Source organism: Vombatus ursinus, unplaced genomic scaffold (genome assembly GCF_900497805.2).
Source record: "Vombatus ursinus unplaced genomic scaffold, bare-nosed wombat genome assembly UNPS02014847.1, whole genome shotgun sequence".
In the NCBI taxonomy this organism is placed as follows: Eukaryota; Metazoa; Chordata; class Mammalia; order Diprotodontia; family Vombatidae; genus Vombatus; species Vombatus ursinus.
The window spans coordinates 6571953-6592567 of NW_020954625.1; the positions used below are offsets into that span (position 1 = coordinate 6571953).

General features: G+C 36.1%; 1 protein-coding gene across 1 annotated transcript in view; it reads left to right on the plus strand.

Annotated features, from left to right (window-relative positions):
• Positions 1-20615, plus strand: part of HERC4 (HECT and RLD domain containing E3 ubiquitin protein ligase 4) — an 85770-nt gene that overhangs the window by 19721 nt on the left and 45434 nt on the right. The window contains exons 4-8 of the mRNA XM_027840514.1: positions 1756-1915; positions 8921-8997; positions 13980-14201; positions 16730-16821; positions 18842-18972. Coding sequence (XP_027696315.1) covers positions 1756-1915; positions 8921-8997; positions 13980-14201; positions 16730-16821; positions 18842-18972 — 682 coding nt within the window. The remainder of the gene's footprint in view (positions 1-1755; positions 1916-8920; positions 8998-13979; positions 14202-16729; positions 16822-18841; positions 18973-20615) is intronic.

Sequence of the window (20615 nt, forward strand, 5' to 3'; positions counted from 1 at the left end):
ACTGGGCAAGTCACTTAACCCCAGCTGCCTCGAAAAAAAAACTAAACAAACAAACAAACAAAAATCAAGTATACACAGGTATTTGTAGCAGCCTTTTTTGTGGTGGCTAAGAATTGGAAATTGAGGGAATGCTGATTAGTTGGGGAAGTGGCTGAACAAGTTGTGGTATATGATTGTAATCAAATGATAAGCAAGATGATTTCAGAAAAACGTGTGAAGACTTACATGAACCGATACAAAGTGAAATGAGCAGAACTAGGAGCCCATTATACACAGTAACAGCAATATTGTGAAGATCAGCTGTGAATGACTTAACTTTTCTCAGCAATACAATGATCCAAGATAATTTCAAAGGACTCATGACAAAAAATGCTGTCTGCCTCCAGAGAAAGAACTGATGGTGTTTGACTACAGATCGAAGCATACTGTTTTTCACTTTTTTTTTGTTTTGTTCAAGTTTCCTTCCACAAAATGACTAATATGGAAATGTTTACATGATTATACATGTATAACCTATATCATCAGATTGCTTACCATCTCAGGGGGGGAGGAGGGGTGAGAAGGAGGGATAAAATTTGGAACTCAAAACTTAAAACAAAACAAAACCCCAAATGTTAAAAATTGTTTTTATATGTCACTGGGGAAAACATTGTTTTTTAAAATGAACAAATCAAGGGATGTATATTTCCTGATTCTCGTCAATATTACAAAATAGGAAAAATTGATGAGTTTTATTCTTAATCTTTTATGTGAATCAGTCAACAATTATTAAGCTCCTACTATGTGCCAGGCACTGTGCTAAGGTAGTTTTGCTTGTCTTGTATGTCGACTCATATATAAGCGTCATGCTGATCCTTTGGGTTTTGTATTATAAGTTTGTCATATATTACAGTGTGTAAACTTTACCTAGATTTTCCTCTGTTTGGAGCATATTTGTTAATTATGTCCATTAGCTTGTCACTGGCAGCTGTGATGACCTCTGCTCATGTGCAGATGCTTAAACAATAAATCTTAGGGGAAGCTTATGAGAGAAGTCTATTTCTGTTACCCGTATGTGTCAGTATTTAAATTCAGATGGACGTGTATGCTGACATCTCTGCCCCACAGTTAGAACACATTTATCAATATCCAAATGAAATGGTATCCTGAACAGTTGTAGAATTAAGAGTTTTCCTTGGAGACAGACAAACACAGACACAGACAGACACACACCCACATACCCACAGACACACAGACACGGTACCTAAAGTCCTTTGAGAAGAAGAAAACAACTAGCAGTTCACTAATCAGGGAGCTATTTGTATTTTTCTTGTGGAAAAATAAGTATGAGTTTAAAACCTTGCTGCTTTATTGCAGATGTCACTGTTGTCATATGACTGACCCCACATTTCTACTACGCAATAAATTTAAACATTTTTGGAAATGAAAGTATGTTATTAACCCTAGGCACTAAGGGCTTTAATGAAGACTAGCCTTGGCAGAAGTGTAAATAGGACCCAAATAAACGAATTTTCTGAATATTAACCTGCATTGTACCATTAATGAAAAAAGATAAGGTTATAAGGTAAGAAAGAGAAAACATGTTGTGGTTTGTTTTTATATCTTCAAAATGACTGGAATTGCTTATAAGGTGTGTTAAGAAAAATGGATCTTATACAACCCTCAGCACAATGAATACAATTGGTTATTTTATGTATTCTTCTCATTGAAAGTACAAAGCTAGAACATAATTTCTCCCCTTCTTGGTTTCTGTAGAGCAGGTTGTTGCCTTGGATGCCCAAAATATTGTAGCTGTTTCATGTGGAGAAGCTCATACACTCGCACTCAACGATAAGGGCCAGGTGTATGCTTGGGGACTGGATACTGATGGACAGCTGGGTCTGCCAGGAACAGAAGAATATATCAGAGTGCCCAGGTAACAAAGGGGACCATGAGGAGGTCTTTTTTTTTTTTTCCTTTTAATAGTTATTAGAAAATTGAAAACGATCATTGTGAAAATCATTTTCAGGATCTTAAGTAAGCATTCTACTAGTGTGCTGTGCTTTGCAGAGAAAAGTGAGTTATCTTAAAAACATTTTTCCCCTTTTGTGAATTTGGAATAAGGCCGCTTGATGGATTTTCTCATTTCATGTATGGTGAGTAGTAGTTCTGAAATGTCATGTCAGTTTACTTTATTGGCCCCTCCCCCCCAAATAGCTCTTTACCTACCTTGAATTAAATTTTAAAAAATTTAAGAAAGCAGAATGCTTCCTTATAGAAGTTATTTTACTAAAGTTTGTAGAATAGACCTGCTTAAAAATCTTAATTCCTTCTGATAGGAATGCCTTTCTACTGCCATAATTTTACACAGATTTTAGAACTATGATTTTTATATAAGAGATAGCCATTAGCTAAACTTTAAAAATCTTTGTAAACCTTTGTAGTTCCCTTTTGATGGCTAAAAGTAGTAGGGTACAGAAAGTCTTGCTCTTTTTAAAATTGTTTTGCTTCTTATCCTAGCTTCTAATCCTAGTGGTGGTTACAGGAACAAAAGAAATAAGCTATATGTAGCATTACTAAACTAATTTTAGGCTTATTTCAAATAAACAGTTTGAAATATACTTTTTTCTATCTCTGTGCCCTTCATTGATTGCTATTGTATAGATTCAAAAATAAGGTTAAATTTAGATTTATTCACTGTATTAGGAAAATGAGAGCTTATAGAATTCGAACTCTAGAGTTGGCAGGGATTTCAGAGACCGTGGAATCTAATCCTCTGATTTTACAGATGAGGAGACTGGCCCAGAGAGATTAAATTACTTGCTCAACATGGATGTGAGGCAGGATTTGTATTCAAGTTCTCTGACTGCAGAATTAGAGCTCTTTCTGCTGTTTCATACAACTTCATAACGAATTTATGTCAGGGTAAAATCTATTATTTTTTAAAGTTATTTAAACTAAATGAATCAGCCTATCCCTTCAAAATCACATTATGTTCCTGTATATGTCCAGAGGCTTTTTTTTTTTTAAGGTACAAGTACAGGTTTAAATAATTCTTAATGTTTAACATATTATAATATAGTTAATGATTTTTATTACTAATTTGACATTTTCTGTTAGTTCCAATGAACAAAGTGTGATGAGATCCATAGGGTCCATCATCTGTACTTTCTATCCATATCAAACTTAAGTAGCCAAAAGCTGTAGAACATTAACAAAGACTATTTTATTTTCCTTTTGGTTTCTTCTGGAGCAGCAGTAACATTAACACATATAATTCTCAGAGCTCTCTTGATGTTCCTTGATGTTGTAGTTGTTTGGAAAAGTTGTCTCACAGCTGTGAAAATTGAAGCTGTTAAATTGTGTTTCTTTCAGTTCCATTCAAAACAAGTCAAAGAAATTCAGGCTAAATTGGATACTGACAAATTAGGTAATATAAAGAACTCATAGAAAAAAAACAATAATAGCTAACATTTGTGTAGCGCTTTTAAGGTTTGCAAAGCATGTGACAAATATTATCTCATTTTATCCTCAAAACAACCTTAAAAGGTATGTGCTATTATTAGGCAGGTGATGGTGCAATGGAGAGAGTGCTGGGCCTAGAGTTAGGAGGGTCTGAGTTAAAATTTAGCCTCAGACACTTACTAGCTGTATGACTGTGGCCAAGTCACTTAACCTCTATCTGCCTCAGTTTCCTCAGCTATAAGATGAGGCTAGTAATAGCATTGTTGTAAGGACCAAATGAGAAAATATTTGTAAAAAGCGCTTAGTATAGTGCCTGGCACATAAGAGACGCTGTGTAATTACTTATTCCCTTCCCCTCTTCTTGTTACTCACATTTTACAGATGGGGAAGCTGAGGCTAAGAGAGGTCAACCTATTTAGGCCCATACAGCAAGAATAAGTGTCTGATGCTCGTTTTGAGCTCAGGGCTTCCTGACTCCAAGCCGAGCACTCTATCCATTGCACTACCTAGCTGCCTAATTCTGCTGAAATTAGCCCACTATTTTTACTTAAGATACCTTGATTTTAAAATCTAGAGAACAAAGAAGATGCAGCCTCTGGTTTTGAAGATGCTTTACCCAGCTGGTGAGTGATAGCATTGAGCCTAGAACCCAGATCTCCTACCTCAAGGTCCAGTGCTCTTTTCATCTATCCAGTCCCTCCTTTCCTTCCTTTACTTCACCTGAGCCTTTTGTCTGATTTCCATGGGCTTCTAAAGACTGGAAAAAAAACTTTGATGTTAGATCTCCTAATGTCAGTCTTTCCTAGCTCAGTATTTTCAAAGCAATTTGTGGCAGCATTTTTAGTGGCTATTCATCTTTTGTTTCTCCTTCAAATCCTTCTGAATTGTACCTTTGACTGTGTCTTCCTTACTCATTCTACATTATTGCTAAATTCTTTATATTTGGGGGATTTTGGTCATAGGGTTTATAGGATCATAGTGCTGGAAGGAAGTGAGGTATCACCTCTTTCCCTCCCCTCCTGCCCCCTGCCCATGTTTTACAGATGAGGAGACAGCCCCAGAGAGATAAGGTGACTTGCCCAATCAAACCCACAGTTAAGCTGTGGCCTAGCTCTCTACGAAAGGGTAAGTGTACCCTCAGCCCTCGTGGGTTTCATCAGGGAGGTAGCGTGTTGCAATGACTAGAGTGCTTGGTTAGAGCCCCTGGTCTCCTCCTTCACTGTCTGTCTCACCAAAGACAAGTCATTGAACCTGTCTCAGCGTCAGTTTTCTTATCTGTAAAGTGAGGCAGTTGGGCTAGATGATGACAGTTCTCAATCAGGCACCAAAAAATAATCCTCTTCCTTCAGATTCTCATTTCTACAACGAACTGGATAAATTAAGAGTTAACAATAAGGAAGAAAAAAAATCAAGACAGAAGGGAACAGTTATGAAATTGCAGTTTGAAAATTGCATGAAACTGGATGGTACACTTATGACCTCTCCTCTTTTTCATACACTTATCCGATGTACCGTTGGGTGAAATCTTACTCAAGTCTACAGCTCTAAACTTTTCTCATTTATCTTTGCAAAACATATATGACACCAAGTTATTATTACTAGTGTTTCATTTTAGTCTTTATTAATAAACTTTGATTTATTTTGATGTTTTGCCATTTTTCCTGACTTAAATTCATCTTAAGTTCACTCAGATTTTTGCCGGGTATTTTTTGTGAAAGGTTATCCTAGCAGTGGTAAGTGGCAGTACTGAAGCAATGTAAAAAGTACTTTAGACTGTGCTAAAGACAATTGAAACTGTATTCCTGGTAAGCCACCAGTGGCTCACATTCATCAATACTTACTGTTTCCATTTAATGTTAAACTGAACCACAGGAATAATAGTATTGCCTTATGTTATTTCATTTCCATTTTATAAAATGCTTTCATTTCTCTCATTTAATCCCAAGAGCAGCCCATAAGGTAGGCAGAAGAAGTATTATCCCCATTTTACAGTGACAAACCTGAATGGTAGAAATCTTGCCTCAAGTCACCTAGCTTAGTAAGTTTCAGAGCTGGGGACAGAACTGTATCTTCTTACTTTCAGTTCACTGTTATTTCTACCACACAGATGAGGGACAGAGGAAGCAAAGACAGGTAGGATTTTTAAGGCTCTCTTGAGTGAAAATTAATGCTTAGAAGCTTTTCTAAAGAGGCAAGAGAAATGAAGGAATTCCTGTTGAGCAATGTTGCATTCAAGTCAGCCTAAGAAATTGACAGCAGTCTTCATCTAGGGTCTTCATTAAATTAAGGAATATAATGAAATAGAGAGTCCAGTATTACCTTCTTACTGAATTCATTCAGACCACAGATTTTGCTGGATTAGGGTTTCTTTTGGAAGGCCTGATAAATGACTTAGCTCAGTGCCACTTAGTATTGAAAATGTTTCCATATGCAGGTGAAACATCAATGGGAGATCATTTGCTAAATTCTGCTAGTAAGTCTTCTCTAATTTCAGCTGAGGGTATATATGGAAATCAGGAATTTTGAAGAAACAATGAATTTGGATAGGATACAAATGGCTTGTGTTCTTAAAAAATATTAGTTTAATCTTGTCCTTATTCTTAGTAGTTCAAAGTAAATTAATTAAAATCTGAATTTTCCACACTAACATTTTAAGAAAAACATTGGAAGAAGTTGGACTTTACAAACTTCTTGGTTTTGTGGCTAATGTAGAGCTTTATGACAAGATGACTTGGATGATAAATGGCATTTCTGAGGATTATGGAAGTGACTCTTTGACTGCTTGTGTGGTATTCGCTTTTCCTGATCTTAAGCAATTATTCACCATTTCAACCTAGGTTTAATAATTGAGATAATAATACCTACACCCAAGTCAAGAAATATATTTTTCCTTATTAAAAACAAAAAAAATGAAGAATACTATTTCATAGTTTCAAAATAGCTTCTGTTAACTATTTGGTAAAACAAAACTTCTTTTTAAAGTTAACGTAAGCTATACAAATGTTTTATACCATTAGGCAAGAGATTGCTCAGTTTTTATTATGTCTAATTACAGGTGTTTCAGACTGTCAGTAATTACTGGCAGAATCGTCAATGTGAATTCTGGGTTGATTTGTTGGAATTTTATTTAGTCTTTAGCATTCTATTCATTACTATACATGATACAGCAATTTATGATTTCTGTTTTAAATTGGAAATTACATATTTTAGTAGTTTGAAAAAGATTGACATGTAAAAATTAATATGCTTTTCTCTTAAGGAGCAAATTTTTTATTTGAATTTGATTTAAAAAAAAGTTTGACCTAAAGAATTTTTAAAGTTATTGTTATCTAAAGAAATTCATTGCTTGGAATGAAGCATTTTGATAATTTCCTAAATATACATTTAAAAGGTTTTAGATAAATAAAAATTATTTAAGTGACAGGTCCTGTCATATAATTTGAGATCCAATAACCTTTTAAGATTTTTTTTTTAGCGCACAGCTAACAAAGGAGAAGAAAGAATAAATTACTTGAATAAAAAGCAAAAATGAGATAAATACTGTGAGAAGCCAGCTTAGCTTTCTCCCACACAAATGATTAACAGGAAATAATATAATTTACCTTATAGATGTTTTTATTTTTTATTGAGCTAAAAGCTACTTAAGAGTTTTAACAGAAAACTATTAGCAACTAAAAATGTATCCCTATTTCCCATAAGAGAGTATTTGACTTAATAAAGATAGGATTGTGACAAAAATTTAGTTTCCTGTTCATAAAAAAAGAACACATAAAACAGTAGTTGATAGATCCATTTTATGTTTCTACTCTACCTGTTTGAGTTTTGTCTTTGTTCTCATGAAAGTAACAAAATATACAATTGCATTGTTTTTTCAGGCCCATATATAAGACTAAACAGCACATTCCAGGGAGAGAAACTTTCTTTTAACAGTTCATAGGAAAGTATTTTCACCTATTACTACGTATCAATCACACGGTAGAGGAAATAGCAGCAAATTACCTTAAAATTAAGAGGGCTTATTTTGGGAAGTGGGATCCTTGTTCACTGGATGCTATTGCAGACCAACTTCAGGAAAGTTTCTTTGACCAAATTTTTTAATACAAGGTTAATACTAAAGCCTCCAAATATGTGTATTTGAGATTTTTTTTTAATCCGATCCAGTTTATTGTGGCAATGGTAATGTTGTCTGACATTCGTCTTATAAATTAACAGTCCACTTGATTCCCTCAAATTAATTCATTCCCTTTAGCCTAGTGTGCAACATGCTTAGGTAAATGGTATTTTAAGTCTATGTAAAAATGTTAATACGTTTCCACTGGGTGTCTGCCACAACTGGAATCAACTTTTTTAGGGGCTTGGGGCAGTGTAAAGTGACATCTTATATTTGACATTTTTTAGTTAAACAGTCATTCGTGTACATCATAAACATATTTCTTGCTGCTTTGTCGTTTTGTTTGTTGCAAAGATGTGACATTTTCTAAAGTAAGAAAAATTTCCATGAGAAGATCCATTTGTAAGTTGTAAAAATCATGGGTTGCTGGTATCAGGAGTAATACTGCTTTCACATTTTGTAGTTACAAGATAAATCCATGAAATTAAAAACAAATATTTATAATACAGAAATACAGAATTAGAGTAACTATCCCTTTTCCTACTCAAAATTTGATTGCTGAGGATCTTGCATCCTGAAAGTCATGGGCATCGACTCTCTGGTCAGAGCTTGCTCTGGACTCTCATTTGGCACAATCAGGTCAGGTGGCAATATCGGATAAAAGGAAATAATATTCCTTATTTATTTTTTATTTTTTTTCTTAGAAAGCCATTCAGAAAAAGGGAAAATAGGGTAGGACCACTGTTAAACATGAAAGGGAACTCTCTGTAAGAGAATTTTAGGTGTGACTGTTTATTCAGTTAGGTTATTTTTTTTTCCACAGAAGATTTAAAAAGACTTTATCATTTAGTGTGCTTGATTTGGGGACAGAAACAAAAAGGTAGCAAAGAGGGATTCTATTTTTTGTTTTATGAATTAGTACCAGTAGAAAAACCATTCCACACTAGGGAACCTAGTAGAGGGAAAACTATGTTTGAAATAAGTAAGAAACCACAGGACCAGTGAAAATGAAGCATTAATGTTCTGGGAATGCCAGTGGACTTCAAAATCCTAACCAGTGCAAGTTCAGTTGTAAAGAAGACTAGGACCAGTAGTAAAATAACATGTATTAATTATGGGAGCACACTGGAGAGTACTTCAGGGATGAGTATAAGTATGCTTTAAGTACATGCTGGCTTTTCAAATTTTCTCATCATATCTTTTAAACTCTTTTTCTAAAATAGTTAATATTTTCATCATTTTGTCTGTTAAGCTTTTGGGAATTGTGCTCCGATCATAATATGACAAAATACCATGACATGTCATTTGAACAGATGGTCATATGTTTCTGTGTTTGATTGAGGTCTCTTTTTTTCTCCCTCCTAGAAATATTAAAAGTTTGACAGATATTCAGATAGTACAGATTGCTTGTGGTTACTATCATTCCCTTGCACTCTCAAAAGGTAAGCATCTTTTTTGTTTGTTTTTTTTAATATCATTATTCTTATTTGATAGTTATAGGGAATAAATGTACTGGGCTGTAATTTGATAAATCTTATGAGTAGCTTACTTGTTGTGAGAAAAATTCAATCTTAAGGCTGAGGTGCTTCTCACAGATATCATATTACAACTTTGTCATCAGTACCTTGCCTGCTTTTTGTTCTTCTCTTAGTCATTGCTCTTTCAGGGACAATGTTTTTGGAAAAGCCAGAGCATATTGTGCCATGTGGACCTCATTTTTACTACAAATATCCATAAATGAGGGCAGATGTTATGTGACCTTGTGTTCCTCTGCAGGGAGTTTTTGCATTATTTAATGGGATATCCAGTGACATGCTTTTCCTCACTGAGCTGGAAAGATTGGAGAGAGGATTCTAATGTTGTTCCTTCATGAAATATCCATCCAGTAAAACTGACAGTATCATAATGAACTTTATATTACTGATGTGCCACTTTGGTCACATTCCTCATCTTTTTTTTTTTTTAATTCTTTTTATTTTTATTTTTTTTTACATTCTACAAATTAATTTTTTGTTTTCAACATTCACTTCCACAAGATTTTGAGTTCTAAATTTTCTCCCCATGTCGCCCCTCCCCCCACTCGAAGACGGCATGCATTCTGAATATCCCTTCCTCTAACTTGCCCTCCCTTCTATTCCCCCCCCCCTTCTCTTAACCCCTTCCCCTTCTGTTTTCCTGTAGGGCAGGATAGATTTCTGTACCCCTTTGCCTGTGTATCTTATTTCCCAGTTGCACGTGGAAACAATTTTTTAACATTTGTTTTTAAAACTTTGGGTTCCAAATTTTCTCCCTTCCTCCCTCTCCACCCACCCTCATTGAGAAGGCAAGCAACTCGTTACAGGTTATACATCACATTTCTCATCTTGCCAATTATAAATCTATTAACTGTTCAGGCACCATATGTAAAATTTGTCAAACTTCCATGTATAAAGACAACATAGGGTCCATATCTATATAGTAAGGTGGTGAACACTCCAGCATAACACCCATCTGTTTAATCTACGGATTATTTCTGTGATGTTCTGAAATAGCTAAAGTCCAAAATGCCAGCAAATGGCATTTTTTCAGACTGTTAAATAGTTGTTTCTTCAAGGAATGCATCACCAAAAATGATGCTACCCAGGTAACCGAAATTATCTACCACTTCTATTCAGCAGGAAGGCAGGTGCCACCCATCTGTTGACTGGGTAGAACAAGAGAAAAAATTCTGTCTTTTTTGGTGTTGATAAACAGACCAAATCAAACTACAGCTTTGTCCAACTGAGCTAACAATTGATATTATCTCATTTTGATTATCAGCACAGAAAAACTTCTGAGCAGTCACTTCACTTTTGCTGTCAAATTGATGCAGATTGAACCCACTATTACCTAAAGCCACCATTAAATCATTAACACTGTTAAACTAGAATCTCGATCTTTGAGGGCAACATAGAGATGTTTGGAAAATAGAAAATAAATATGTTAACGGAAGGTAGTCTTGTTTGATGACATTGGCACACTGAATGGATTTGAGATCTCTCTTGTATCTGTCATTCCTGACGTTGGTTCCTTGTGGAGTGAGCGAGTGATGTTTATGAAGACATTCAAACAGATAGCCTGATATAAGTTTTCCCATATACACATTCATTTATATACCTTCATTAACGTCACCACATAAGCATATAAAATTATGTATCTTTCCTGGGCTTCCATTACAGTGTGTTTTAGTCAGTCTTTAGGCTGGCCTGTATTTTACATTCATTTTTTCTACTTCATACTAGAATTTTGTCATAATATCTCTTTATAAAAATTGAGTGATCACAAGGGTCAGCAAACTTTTTCTGTAAAGGTCCAGATAGTAAATATTTTAGACTTTGTAAGCCAAGAGGCAGAAGGATATCATGTAGGTATTTGTGTAACAAGGCTAAAAACAAATTTCCACAACTTTTTTATTGACTTAATTGAAAATTTAATGATGACAGTAATTGAATACAATTTTTTTTTGTATGTTTGTAGTACAAGTCTACTAAGGAGAAGAATAGACTTCTTTTTAGACTCTCTTAGACATTTTGCTTGATTGGGTTTCAGAGTTAATGTCCCATATCATAAAAATTGATTGCAAGTGTTCGTCTGTTAATGCTGACCTAAAATGAGATTTTATGGGATGAGAAGCACCACCTACACTTTTTTTGGTAATCATGTGACTCTGCCATGTGGCTGCTCTTATAGAAATGAGTGGGGTTTACTGTTCCCATACAACTTTTAAAATGTGGAAACCATGCTTAGCTCTTGGACTGTGCAGAAAGAGGTGGCGGGCTGGACGTAGTCCGTGGGCCATCATTTGCTGACCCTGCGCTGCAGTATCATGTCATCACAGGAAATGACATGATAATGACATCATGATCACTTCCTTAGCATTACTATGTAAAGTGATGCATACATTCACATCTCCTGTACCAGTGCTTTTCTTCCTTAGAACAAACCCACTAGAGTTTCTTAACTTGATGTCTAAAAAGTTTATTCTTTTTAAAAAAATTTCATTTATCTTATCTAAAACTTTTACTTTTCTGTGTCTGCCTGAAGGAGTTTTACCAATCTAGAATGGATCATTGAAATTCCCAATTACTACTTACTCTTTAATTTAGATTTTCAGTCTCACTTAATAGTTCCGTTTTGCAGGTGAAAACTTCAATTATGGAAAAGAGAAGATGTAGCTCATTAAGCGTTTTCCTTGTTCTCTGCTGTGCTTTTTCAATATTGATTTAGAATTAGACTGTGAAGAGAGAGAGAGAATTTGCTATGTATTTATTTTTAACATCTGGTAGAAGTTGGAGCTTGGGCACCCACTGTATCATTTATAACTCATTTCCATAGCATTTTAAGGTTTCCTGAATGTTTACTGTTGAGTCGGATAATGGGAGGATTATTGTCCCAGTGTTAACAAACTCTGAAAGAAGCAGTGTGGTCTAATGGAAAGAGGGCTGGATTTGGAGGCAGGAGACCTGGAGTCACCTGCCAGTGTCTTGACTTAGGGCCTTTCATGTGGCCTGGTCAGGTTGAATGTGAGCAGGTTGGACTAATGGATCTCAAAGTTCCCTTCTTGCTTTAAATTTATGATCCCAGCATAGCCACCTCCTGGCATTGGGCAGAGCTGGAGCCCAGCTTCTTTTCACCGTGCTTCCCTGGCAGGCTTTGAGTTGATGACCTCAAGACTGTCTCTGTGACTGGAACCAAGCAGCTTACTCTGAGTACAGGGAACCCTAGCCTGCCTTGTAAGTTTTGGACTCATCATTTAGGACTTGCCGTTTTGAGAGAAGGAGGGACTCTTATTATAGAGGGGGGAAAAGGGAACATCATCACAAAATAACAACCAAATTGAATTATCTGACCAAAATAGGTGATAAATTAAAACCAATTTTATATCATTTCAGATTCACAGAAAGCACAAAATTTTTTTAAAAGTCTTTTTCTGAGGAATGGTGAGCCTTTGACTGGCATTTTCTTCTAGTACTTTTGCTTGCCTGAAGTATATTTAGTTTTGACTTTTGTCTGGTTCAAAGGAAGAGTGAGGAGCCTCTTGAAACTGCTTATTTGTTTCCTACAGAGAGAAAGAGAGAGAACATGGTGGATATGTAATTTATTATGTGGGAAGAGATATCTTTAGATTAGTCAAATTCATCCATATAAACCCATTTTGCTTTGGGGAAAGAGAATAAGCATTTATATAGATGCTTCCATATGCTGGGTACTGTGCTAAGCACTCTACACATTTATCTCATTTAATCTTCACAATAGTCCTGTGTGGGACAGGCATAGTTACTGTTCTCGTTTTACAATTGAGGTAAATGAGGCAAACAAAGATTAAGTGACTTGCCTAGAGTCACCCAGCTAATGAGTATTTGAGGGCAGATTCGAACTTGGGTTCTAGGCCCAGCCCTTTATTCACTGTTTCCTTAGTTTCCTCTGTCATTGTTTCATGATATGCTTTGCATATCATCTTGATAGTGTTTGCTAACAAGAAGGTATTCATTTTTGACGCTTGTAGCTAAAGTAAATGATTTGTGATTTGTATCCACCTGTACCATGATTGTCTCTAAAAGGGGCATTTGTGAAAAGAGGGAGGAGGGGATCTTGAATTGGTGAAACCTTTAAACTGAAGACTTGTTTTGTTGTCTTTAAAAAGAAAGGGAATTTTATTACTTTAAAGGATATTTAACAGCAGAGACTTAAGACTGACAAAATATTGTCCAGTATGTTGGCTTTAATGCATATATAAGCAATATGCAGAATTAACACACTAACCTGGTTTTATAAGTACTAAAAAAGTTTTTCATAAGTAATCTAGACATCTCCTTATAATTGTCTTTACACTTTTAATTTATGTAAACTGAATTTTGTAGTCAATACCATCAGATAATTTGCTGTTCAATGATCCCTTCCTGCAGAGTGTTGCATTATTTGGGTGGTGAGCCTTCTAGCACCATCATCCACATGAAAGTAGTTAAATTTTTGTAATGGGTATTTCTTTTTGTGGTTTCTCAGCAATTGATGGTAAATAAAATAATTCTCACCATGCTTTAGAATAGTTTGTGCCTGGTTAGTGTAACTACTCAGACTTAAACAGTGCATCAACACAGAACATCTAACAAGTCAGCATCTTCTTTTTCCATTTGAGTTTTAAGTGCGACTGTGCTAAATAGAGAGTAATGATCAGTGCAGCTTGTCTTGTGTATTTACAATTTGATTCACTTCAGCAGGCATTTCCCTTAATATATGCCAGACATTGGGATACAAAGACAAAGATTGAAATACTCCCTGCCCTCTGGGAGCTTGTACTTTATAAAAGATGAGAAGAAAATCCTTGAATGATTTGTTGATTGAAGAAACTTAAATAAAATGTATTGATGCAGGTCATATGAATTCATCCTTTTTTTTTCTTTTGCAGGAAGTGAAGTTTTTTCCTGGGGACAGAATAAGCATGGCCAGTTGGGTTTAGGCTTTGAGTTGAAAAGGCAGAGTTCTCCGCAGCTGCTTAAGTCTCTCCTTGGAATCCCTTTCAGTCAAGTAGCTGCAGGTGGAGCCCACAGTTTTGTTCTCACTCTTTCAGGAGCTATTTTTGGATGGGGACGGAACAAGTTTGGTCAGCTAGGTCTTAATGATGAAAATGGTAGGTACCCATCACCATCTACTTAAAATAGTTGCTCAGTGAAAGAGTCCAGACCTCTGAGTCGATCCTTTTATGTTGAACCTTTTACTGCACCCTGACAGCTTGAAGCTTGCACACCTAATAATGCTTGTCCTATAAGATCACACACCTGTCAGAAGTCATCATGTGACAGTGCCACTCAGGAGCTTGGAGGTTAAGGAAATGGCAGCTTCTCTCAGGAGCTTCATTTCCTCATTTACAGAACGAAGGGGTCAGACTCTCAAGTCCTTTTCAGCCCTCACAGAAGTGGGACTCCAGTGTTCTGAGTGCTGAGTTGGTTCAGCAGTGAAAATGCATGTTTTAAAGTTCAGCACATTTAGCCTTTCCAAAATCCGTAACTTATTGGGTGCTGAGTTGCATATTAAGATGTGTGTTCTGAAGTTGTGAGAGGGGGGCCATTGAATTGTTGATCCCAAGCAACAGTTGGTGTTGATAAGGAAATAATTATGCAGATGTACAATCTGTGGGGCCCTACCTGACAAAGTGAAGTTTGTTTAAAAAAAAAAATTGTATCTTCTACAAAATAGTTTACATTTTTTAGGCATAGAGGTGGCACAGTTCACAGAGTGCTGGGCCTGGAGTCAGGAAGGACCTGGGTTCAAACCTAGCCTTGACACTTCCTAGCTGTGTGACCCTGGACACATCACTTAGCCTCTGCTTCAGTTTCTCCATCTGTAAAATTGGGATAATGATAACATCTACTTCCCAGAGTTGTTGTGAGGATTAAATGAGATAATATTCGGAAAGTGCTTTGCAAACCTTGATGCTTGATATAATTGTTAGTTATTGTTACATTTACATAGCATTTCATTATTTATAAAGCCCTTTCTACTTGAGTTTTAGGTTTTTTTCACCTTTGAAAATGACAAGTCAGGAATTGAGAATATAATTTATTGTAAAGAGATTGTTAGAGAAAGACTCAGCCCTATCAGTATGTGGAATTTCCTGGGTGAGGAAACTCCCTCTCCCAATGCAGGTCAGCATCTTTACTGCAACTCGGGTCTTAGAGAATTGCCCAGGGCCGAAATGTCAAACATGCACCCCACAGCATTGCCAAGTGGGGCCTGAATCAGATGAAAATGTGATTAGGAAATATAGATAATATTACATAGATAATATTACATTTGAAAACTGAGTCAGTGATGTGGCCCTGCAGTGATACAGTTTAGTGGCCTCTGTCTTTTTTGAGTTTGATGCCACTGAGAAGTGATGTGATTGACAGCCAGGGTGTGTCGTGCAGGCCTTGTTGGGTTTGAGGTTGGCTCCACATCTCTTATCCCATGCTTCCTCTTGATTTATCCTAAATAGTTTTAGGCACATTAAGTAAGAAGTGGATGAGTAGTTTTGAAGAACAGAATGGCACCAGTGGATAGAGCGCTGATCTGGAAGTCAGGAAGACTATGTTCAGGTCCTACCACTGACTGACATGACATGAGATCCTGGGCAAGCCACGATCTTTGAGTGCTGTCATGCAATCAAAACAGTTTCGAAGAAGGTGCCAATCTGCATTAACAGCAGGAGTTTCCTTCCCTGTGACTTCGATACACCGATGCAATTCTAAGTCTTTTCCCTAGATGTCCTTACATGGTATGAGCTTCTTACTGAAGTCTGACCTTTTATCTGGGAAAGAGACATCAGTAACAAAGAGCCTGAGGTTCTGAGTGTCTTGCAAAGGGTCAAATAGCTGTTTGTAACAGAGCTAGGCCCAGAACCCACATCTCCTGATTCCCATTCCATGGTGTCTTTCACCATGCTTCGTGATCTCTTGTGCCCTTCTGAAGAGGTTTTTACATTGTGTGCTTTAACCTTTGAGGCTGGGTTAAATTTGACAACAGGTATTACAGCCTAAAGAAACCAGTTCAACATTGTTATTCTGTGTTACTTAAAAGTTTGTCTCTACAACATAATGTTTCATTGTATCACTAGTACTTAATTTAAAATGTATAGAGTTAGTTGATCCCCCTCCTGCCTTCTTAGTATGAGTCAGTTTTCCTATTTATGTGCTGCTTGACTTAGGAAATGCAACAGATAACTTCAACAAGCATTTAATAAGTGTACAAGGTGTTGCGTTAGGAGCTGGGGATATGATGACAGTCACCTTCAAGAAGGCGCCAGGCCTGGAGCCAGGGAGATGACCTGAATTCAGATGTGGCCTCAGATACTTGCTAGTTGGGTGACCCTGGACAAATTGCTTAGCCTCTGTTTGCCTCAGTTTCCCCATTTATAAAATGGGAATAATAATAGCATCTACCTCTTAGGGTTGTTGTGAGTTTCAAATAAGAGAATAATTGTAAGGTGCTTACTTAGCACTATGCCTGATACATAGCAAGTGCTATGCATATGTTAGCTATTATTATTAATTCATTGTATGTTCCCATCAGAGATGTATTCAAGGAAAACAAATTAAACCTTAGTAAAGTAAATATTTGACACATAATTTTAAAATTAAATACATTTAAAAGCGTTAACATTTTTGTTTAAATTTTCAGATAGGTTTGTTCCTAATTTGTTGAAGTCACTAAGATCACAGAAAATAGTTTACATTTGTTGTGGAGAAGATCATACAGCAGCTCTTACTAAGGTATACAACTGTTGCCTTCATTCTTGTACTCTGTAACAATAAAATCAGGACAATTTTTGGATGTAATGAAAACTATTTTCAGTTTCATTCAGTGTATTAAAACGTGAGTGCAGTGGTTTATTGTTAGTAAGCTATCAGTAATGAAAGAGAATATTATAAATGCTAATTTTCAGCAATCGTCTCCCAAGTTGTCTTCATTTTCTGTCAGTTGGCAGTGTTTTGTGTCAGAAAAGAAAAAAAAACAATGGCATGACATTACATGTAATACTTTCTGTTGATAATTTTACAGCTCTATGTTAAATATCGCTGAGACATAAAATTTTCAGTGTTAAAGCTTCCTCTTCAGTGCTTTGTGGCTTGCCATGCTGGGTAGATTAATTCCAAATTATACTGTACAGCTGTGTATTGTTTTAATTTAGCATCCATTTGGCTTATAAATATTTTATACTAAGTAGTAGAGGAAACTGAAGCCCTCTATTATCCACAGGCCAAGTACTGTGCAAGCAGTTACAATATGAGCTTTCCTCACACAATCTTGCCAGTGGCTTCAACCCTGACCTGGAAGGAGCACCCTGTCTTGGGGTGAGTGCTAATTCAGTGTCAGTGCTGCTTGGTCTGATGGAGAGATCAGCAGTTGAGCAAAAAGCAAAAATTGCCATGATCCCCCAAATCTTCTCAGGATCATTATTGTAATCATATTTATGTCTAAGAGGACTGGCAAGGTCTTGTATTGACCACATTTGAAACTAGTATGTTTATTTGTCTTTTTTTCTGCTCTGCATGGTGAATAGACATGGTTAGGAAAGATGAAGTACTCATTAGAATTTAAAACTTTATGTTCCCACAAATTTAGAATTGATTTTTGATTTTTAAAAACTGACTTATGATAAGCGATATTCTTAATCATTAACAAATACTTGTCAGTCTGAGATTTCTAAAATGCAGTAAGTACAAATTTGCAAGTTAACCGCTATTAGTCTACAAAATTTTACTTCCCAAGCTTTTGCTTGATTTCAGGCATTCATTCTCAGTACGTTTTTTGCAGTCATTAAATGATATAGTCAGAAATTTTAGCAATTTTCATTACAGTAATTGGCAGTTAGAAGAATTGAAAACATTAGGACAATCAAGATGTTTTATAGGGTTTTATTATTTATTATAAGAAGATTAATAGAATTAACTATACTATTAGCCAAAACTTATTTTGTAAAATCATTCACATTTACCAAAGTTACTGTTTATATCTAGTGAAGAAAAAGGAATTTTAAAAATTATTACTCATGTAAAAGTGGTAACTGGTGGCACATTTTTGCAGCTGAACAATTTGAGGCTATTATTGAGGTGGTTCTAATCAAAAGAAAGCAGAATTACTTAATTTGAATTTAAAAATTTTGGTATACCATCTGTAATAATGTAGAATGAGAAGAAAATTATGACTTCTTTTCCTTAGATTTAAATTGAGAACAAAACTGGTTCTTCCTGATAGAATTTATATCAAATAATTTATAATAAAGAAATTCTGAAGTAATCTCTCAATAATGTAAAAATAACATTTGTATAATTTGATACATATGCCCCCTGGTGACACTTCCAATTTTATTAGTTATAAGTATGTTGTGAAAATATAAAAACTCCATCAGTTTTAGGTTTAGTGGAATCCTGCAGGTGTATAATTAGAATTCACTAAGATAATAATAGTGGTTATAGAAGAAAATCCCAAGAGAAAAATGAGGATTTTCATCTTTTTAGTAGTGAGAGTCATTAATATTTATTTCAGAATAATGTAGCAATTATGTGAATAAATTAATAATATAGTGGTAATTGTATAATTGTACCACTAGCCTTCATCCCAAGACTGTAAGTAAATTGAAGTTATAAAATAATTAGAATTGTTATCCTCACATTACAGTATCTTGTAGGGAAGGCATAGGAAGGGGAAAAAAATGGACTTGCAGTAAAGAAACATTTTTATGAGGTGTAGTCGTTGTGTAATAAATTGGGTGCTTTGTATTTTTTCCAGGAAGGCGGGGTCTTTACGTTCGGAGCTGGAGGCTATGGTCAATTGGGGCATAACTCAACCAGTCATGAGATAAACCCCAGAAAGGTTTTTGAGCTTATGGGAAGCATTGTCACACAGATTACTTGTGGACGGTAAAGTACATTGGAAAACAGAATTCTGGTGTCTATTCCTGCAGCATATTATTTCTCTTTCTTTCCCCATCATCTTTGTATCTCAGTCTAAGACAAAGAACAGTTTTATACGTGTATTATGTAATATTAAGAATTCGGGCAGCTGGGTGGCACAGTGGATAGAGTGCCAGCCCTGGAGTCAGGAAAACCTGAGTTCAAATTTGGCTTTAGTCACTCACCAACTGTGCGAACCTGGGCAAGTCACTTAACCCTGTTGTCCTCAGTTTTCTCATGTCAAGTGAGCTGGAGAAGGAAATGGCAAATCCCTTCAGTATCTTTGCCAGGGAAACTTCAAATGGGGTCACAAAGGTTTCAGACATGACTAAGAGTAGGATGCTAAAGTCACCCAAGAAACTGTTCTTTCTGGCTAAACCATCTCTGGTCATTCTCCTCAGGGACATTAATAGTCATATCTGAAACTTTTCTAAATGGCCACTACATGATTCCTCAGCCATTTCCTTTTAATAGCCTTCTTTACCCCATGTTAATCTTGTGTGGTGGGGACAACACATTGGGCCTCTTTGCCTCCTGGGAGGGCACTGTATCTGAGAGTCTGAACTGCCTTTCTCTACCTCTAATCTACTATTCTTCTACTTGTCCCACTCTTTCACTTAAGATAAGTCATTTGCCTTCATTGTGACATTTAATTCTTTAGTTGGACTGGATGGCCAGTGAAGTCTCCTCAGACTCCACACCGTTCCACACTTTACACCATTCCTGATGTGTCCTTAACCTTGAGTGATAATTCTGTCTGATTCCTCTACTCCGGCTTTCAGGCTACTAAGCGTCTCTGGTGGAAGTTACAGTATTGAGTCATTTCACACTTAATCACCTTTACAAACTTCAGGTCTATTTAGTCCTTCTACTCTACTCACTCTTAATTCTCAGCCTTTTATTTTTTACCACCACTGTTCCATTCACAAATGTTTAGTGGTTGTCCCTCCCCTTTTCCCAACACTTAAAGGAGATGATAACTTCCTGTTGAAGATTGAGACTCTCTGAAGAGGTTTTTTTGTTTTTTTTAGCTCTTGTCCTTGACTTCTTAAGATTATCATTACCAGTTTCAGAAGAGTTATTCTTTCACCTTGTTGAGGCAAATTCCTTTTACCTTCTCCCTTGATGCTCTCTTTATCTGCTTGTAACAGTAAGGTGTTATGGGCTGCAACACTTATAATTTGTTTCACAGGTTCAGATCTGTACCCACAAAGACATGCTCACACTTTTCCTAGCTTGTAAATGATTTAATAATGATAATAATCATAAACATACATACATACACATAAATGTGATTACATATGATTATGCAATCTTAGAAGCAAAGACTATTAACAGAAAGCTAGAGAGATAAAGAAGAAGAAATACATCACCAATCCGAGGAAGCACCAACTCCTGAGCATCTGGCTGGGGGAGTCCTGGATCACAGCCGTCAGGGTCTCGGTTGGGAAAGTCCCTACGGCACAGCGTCCTCTCCGAGGGAGACTCCCAAAGTCACTTTCCCAAGAAAGACCCTTTTTATCATCCCTACACAAAGAAGGCAGGGAGCCAAGGAGTAGGTGATTGATCCTAAAGACCTGAGAGTTTTGGCCAAAACTCTCCGTCCTCAA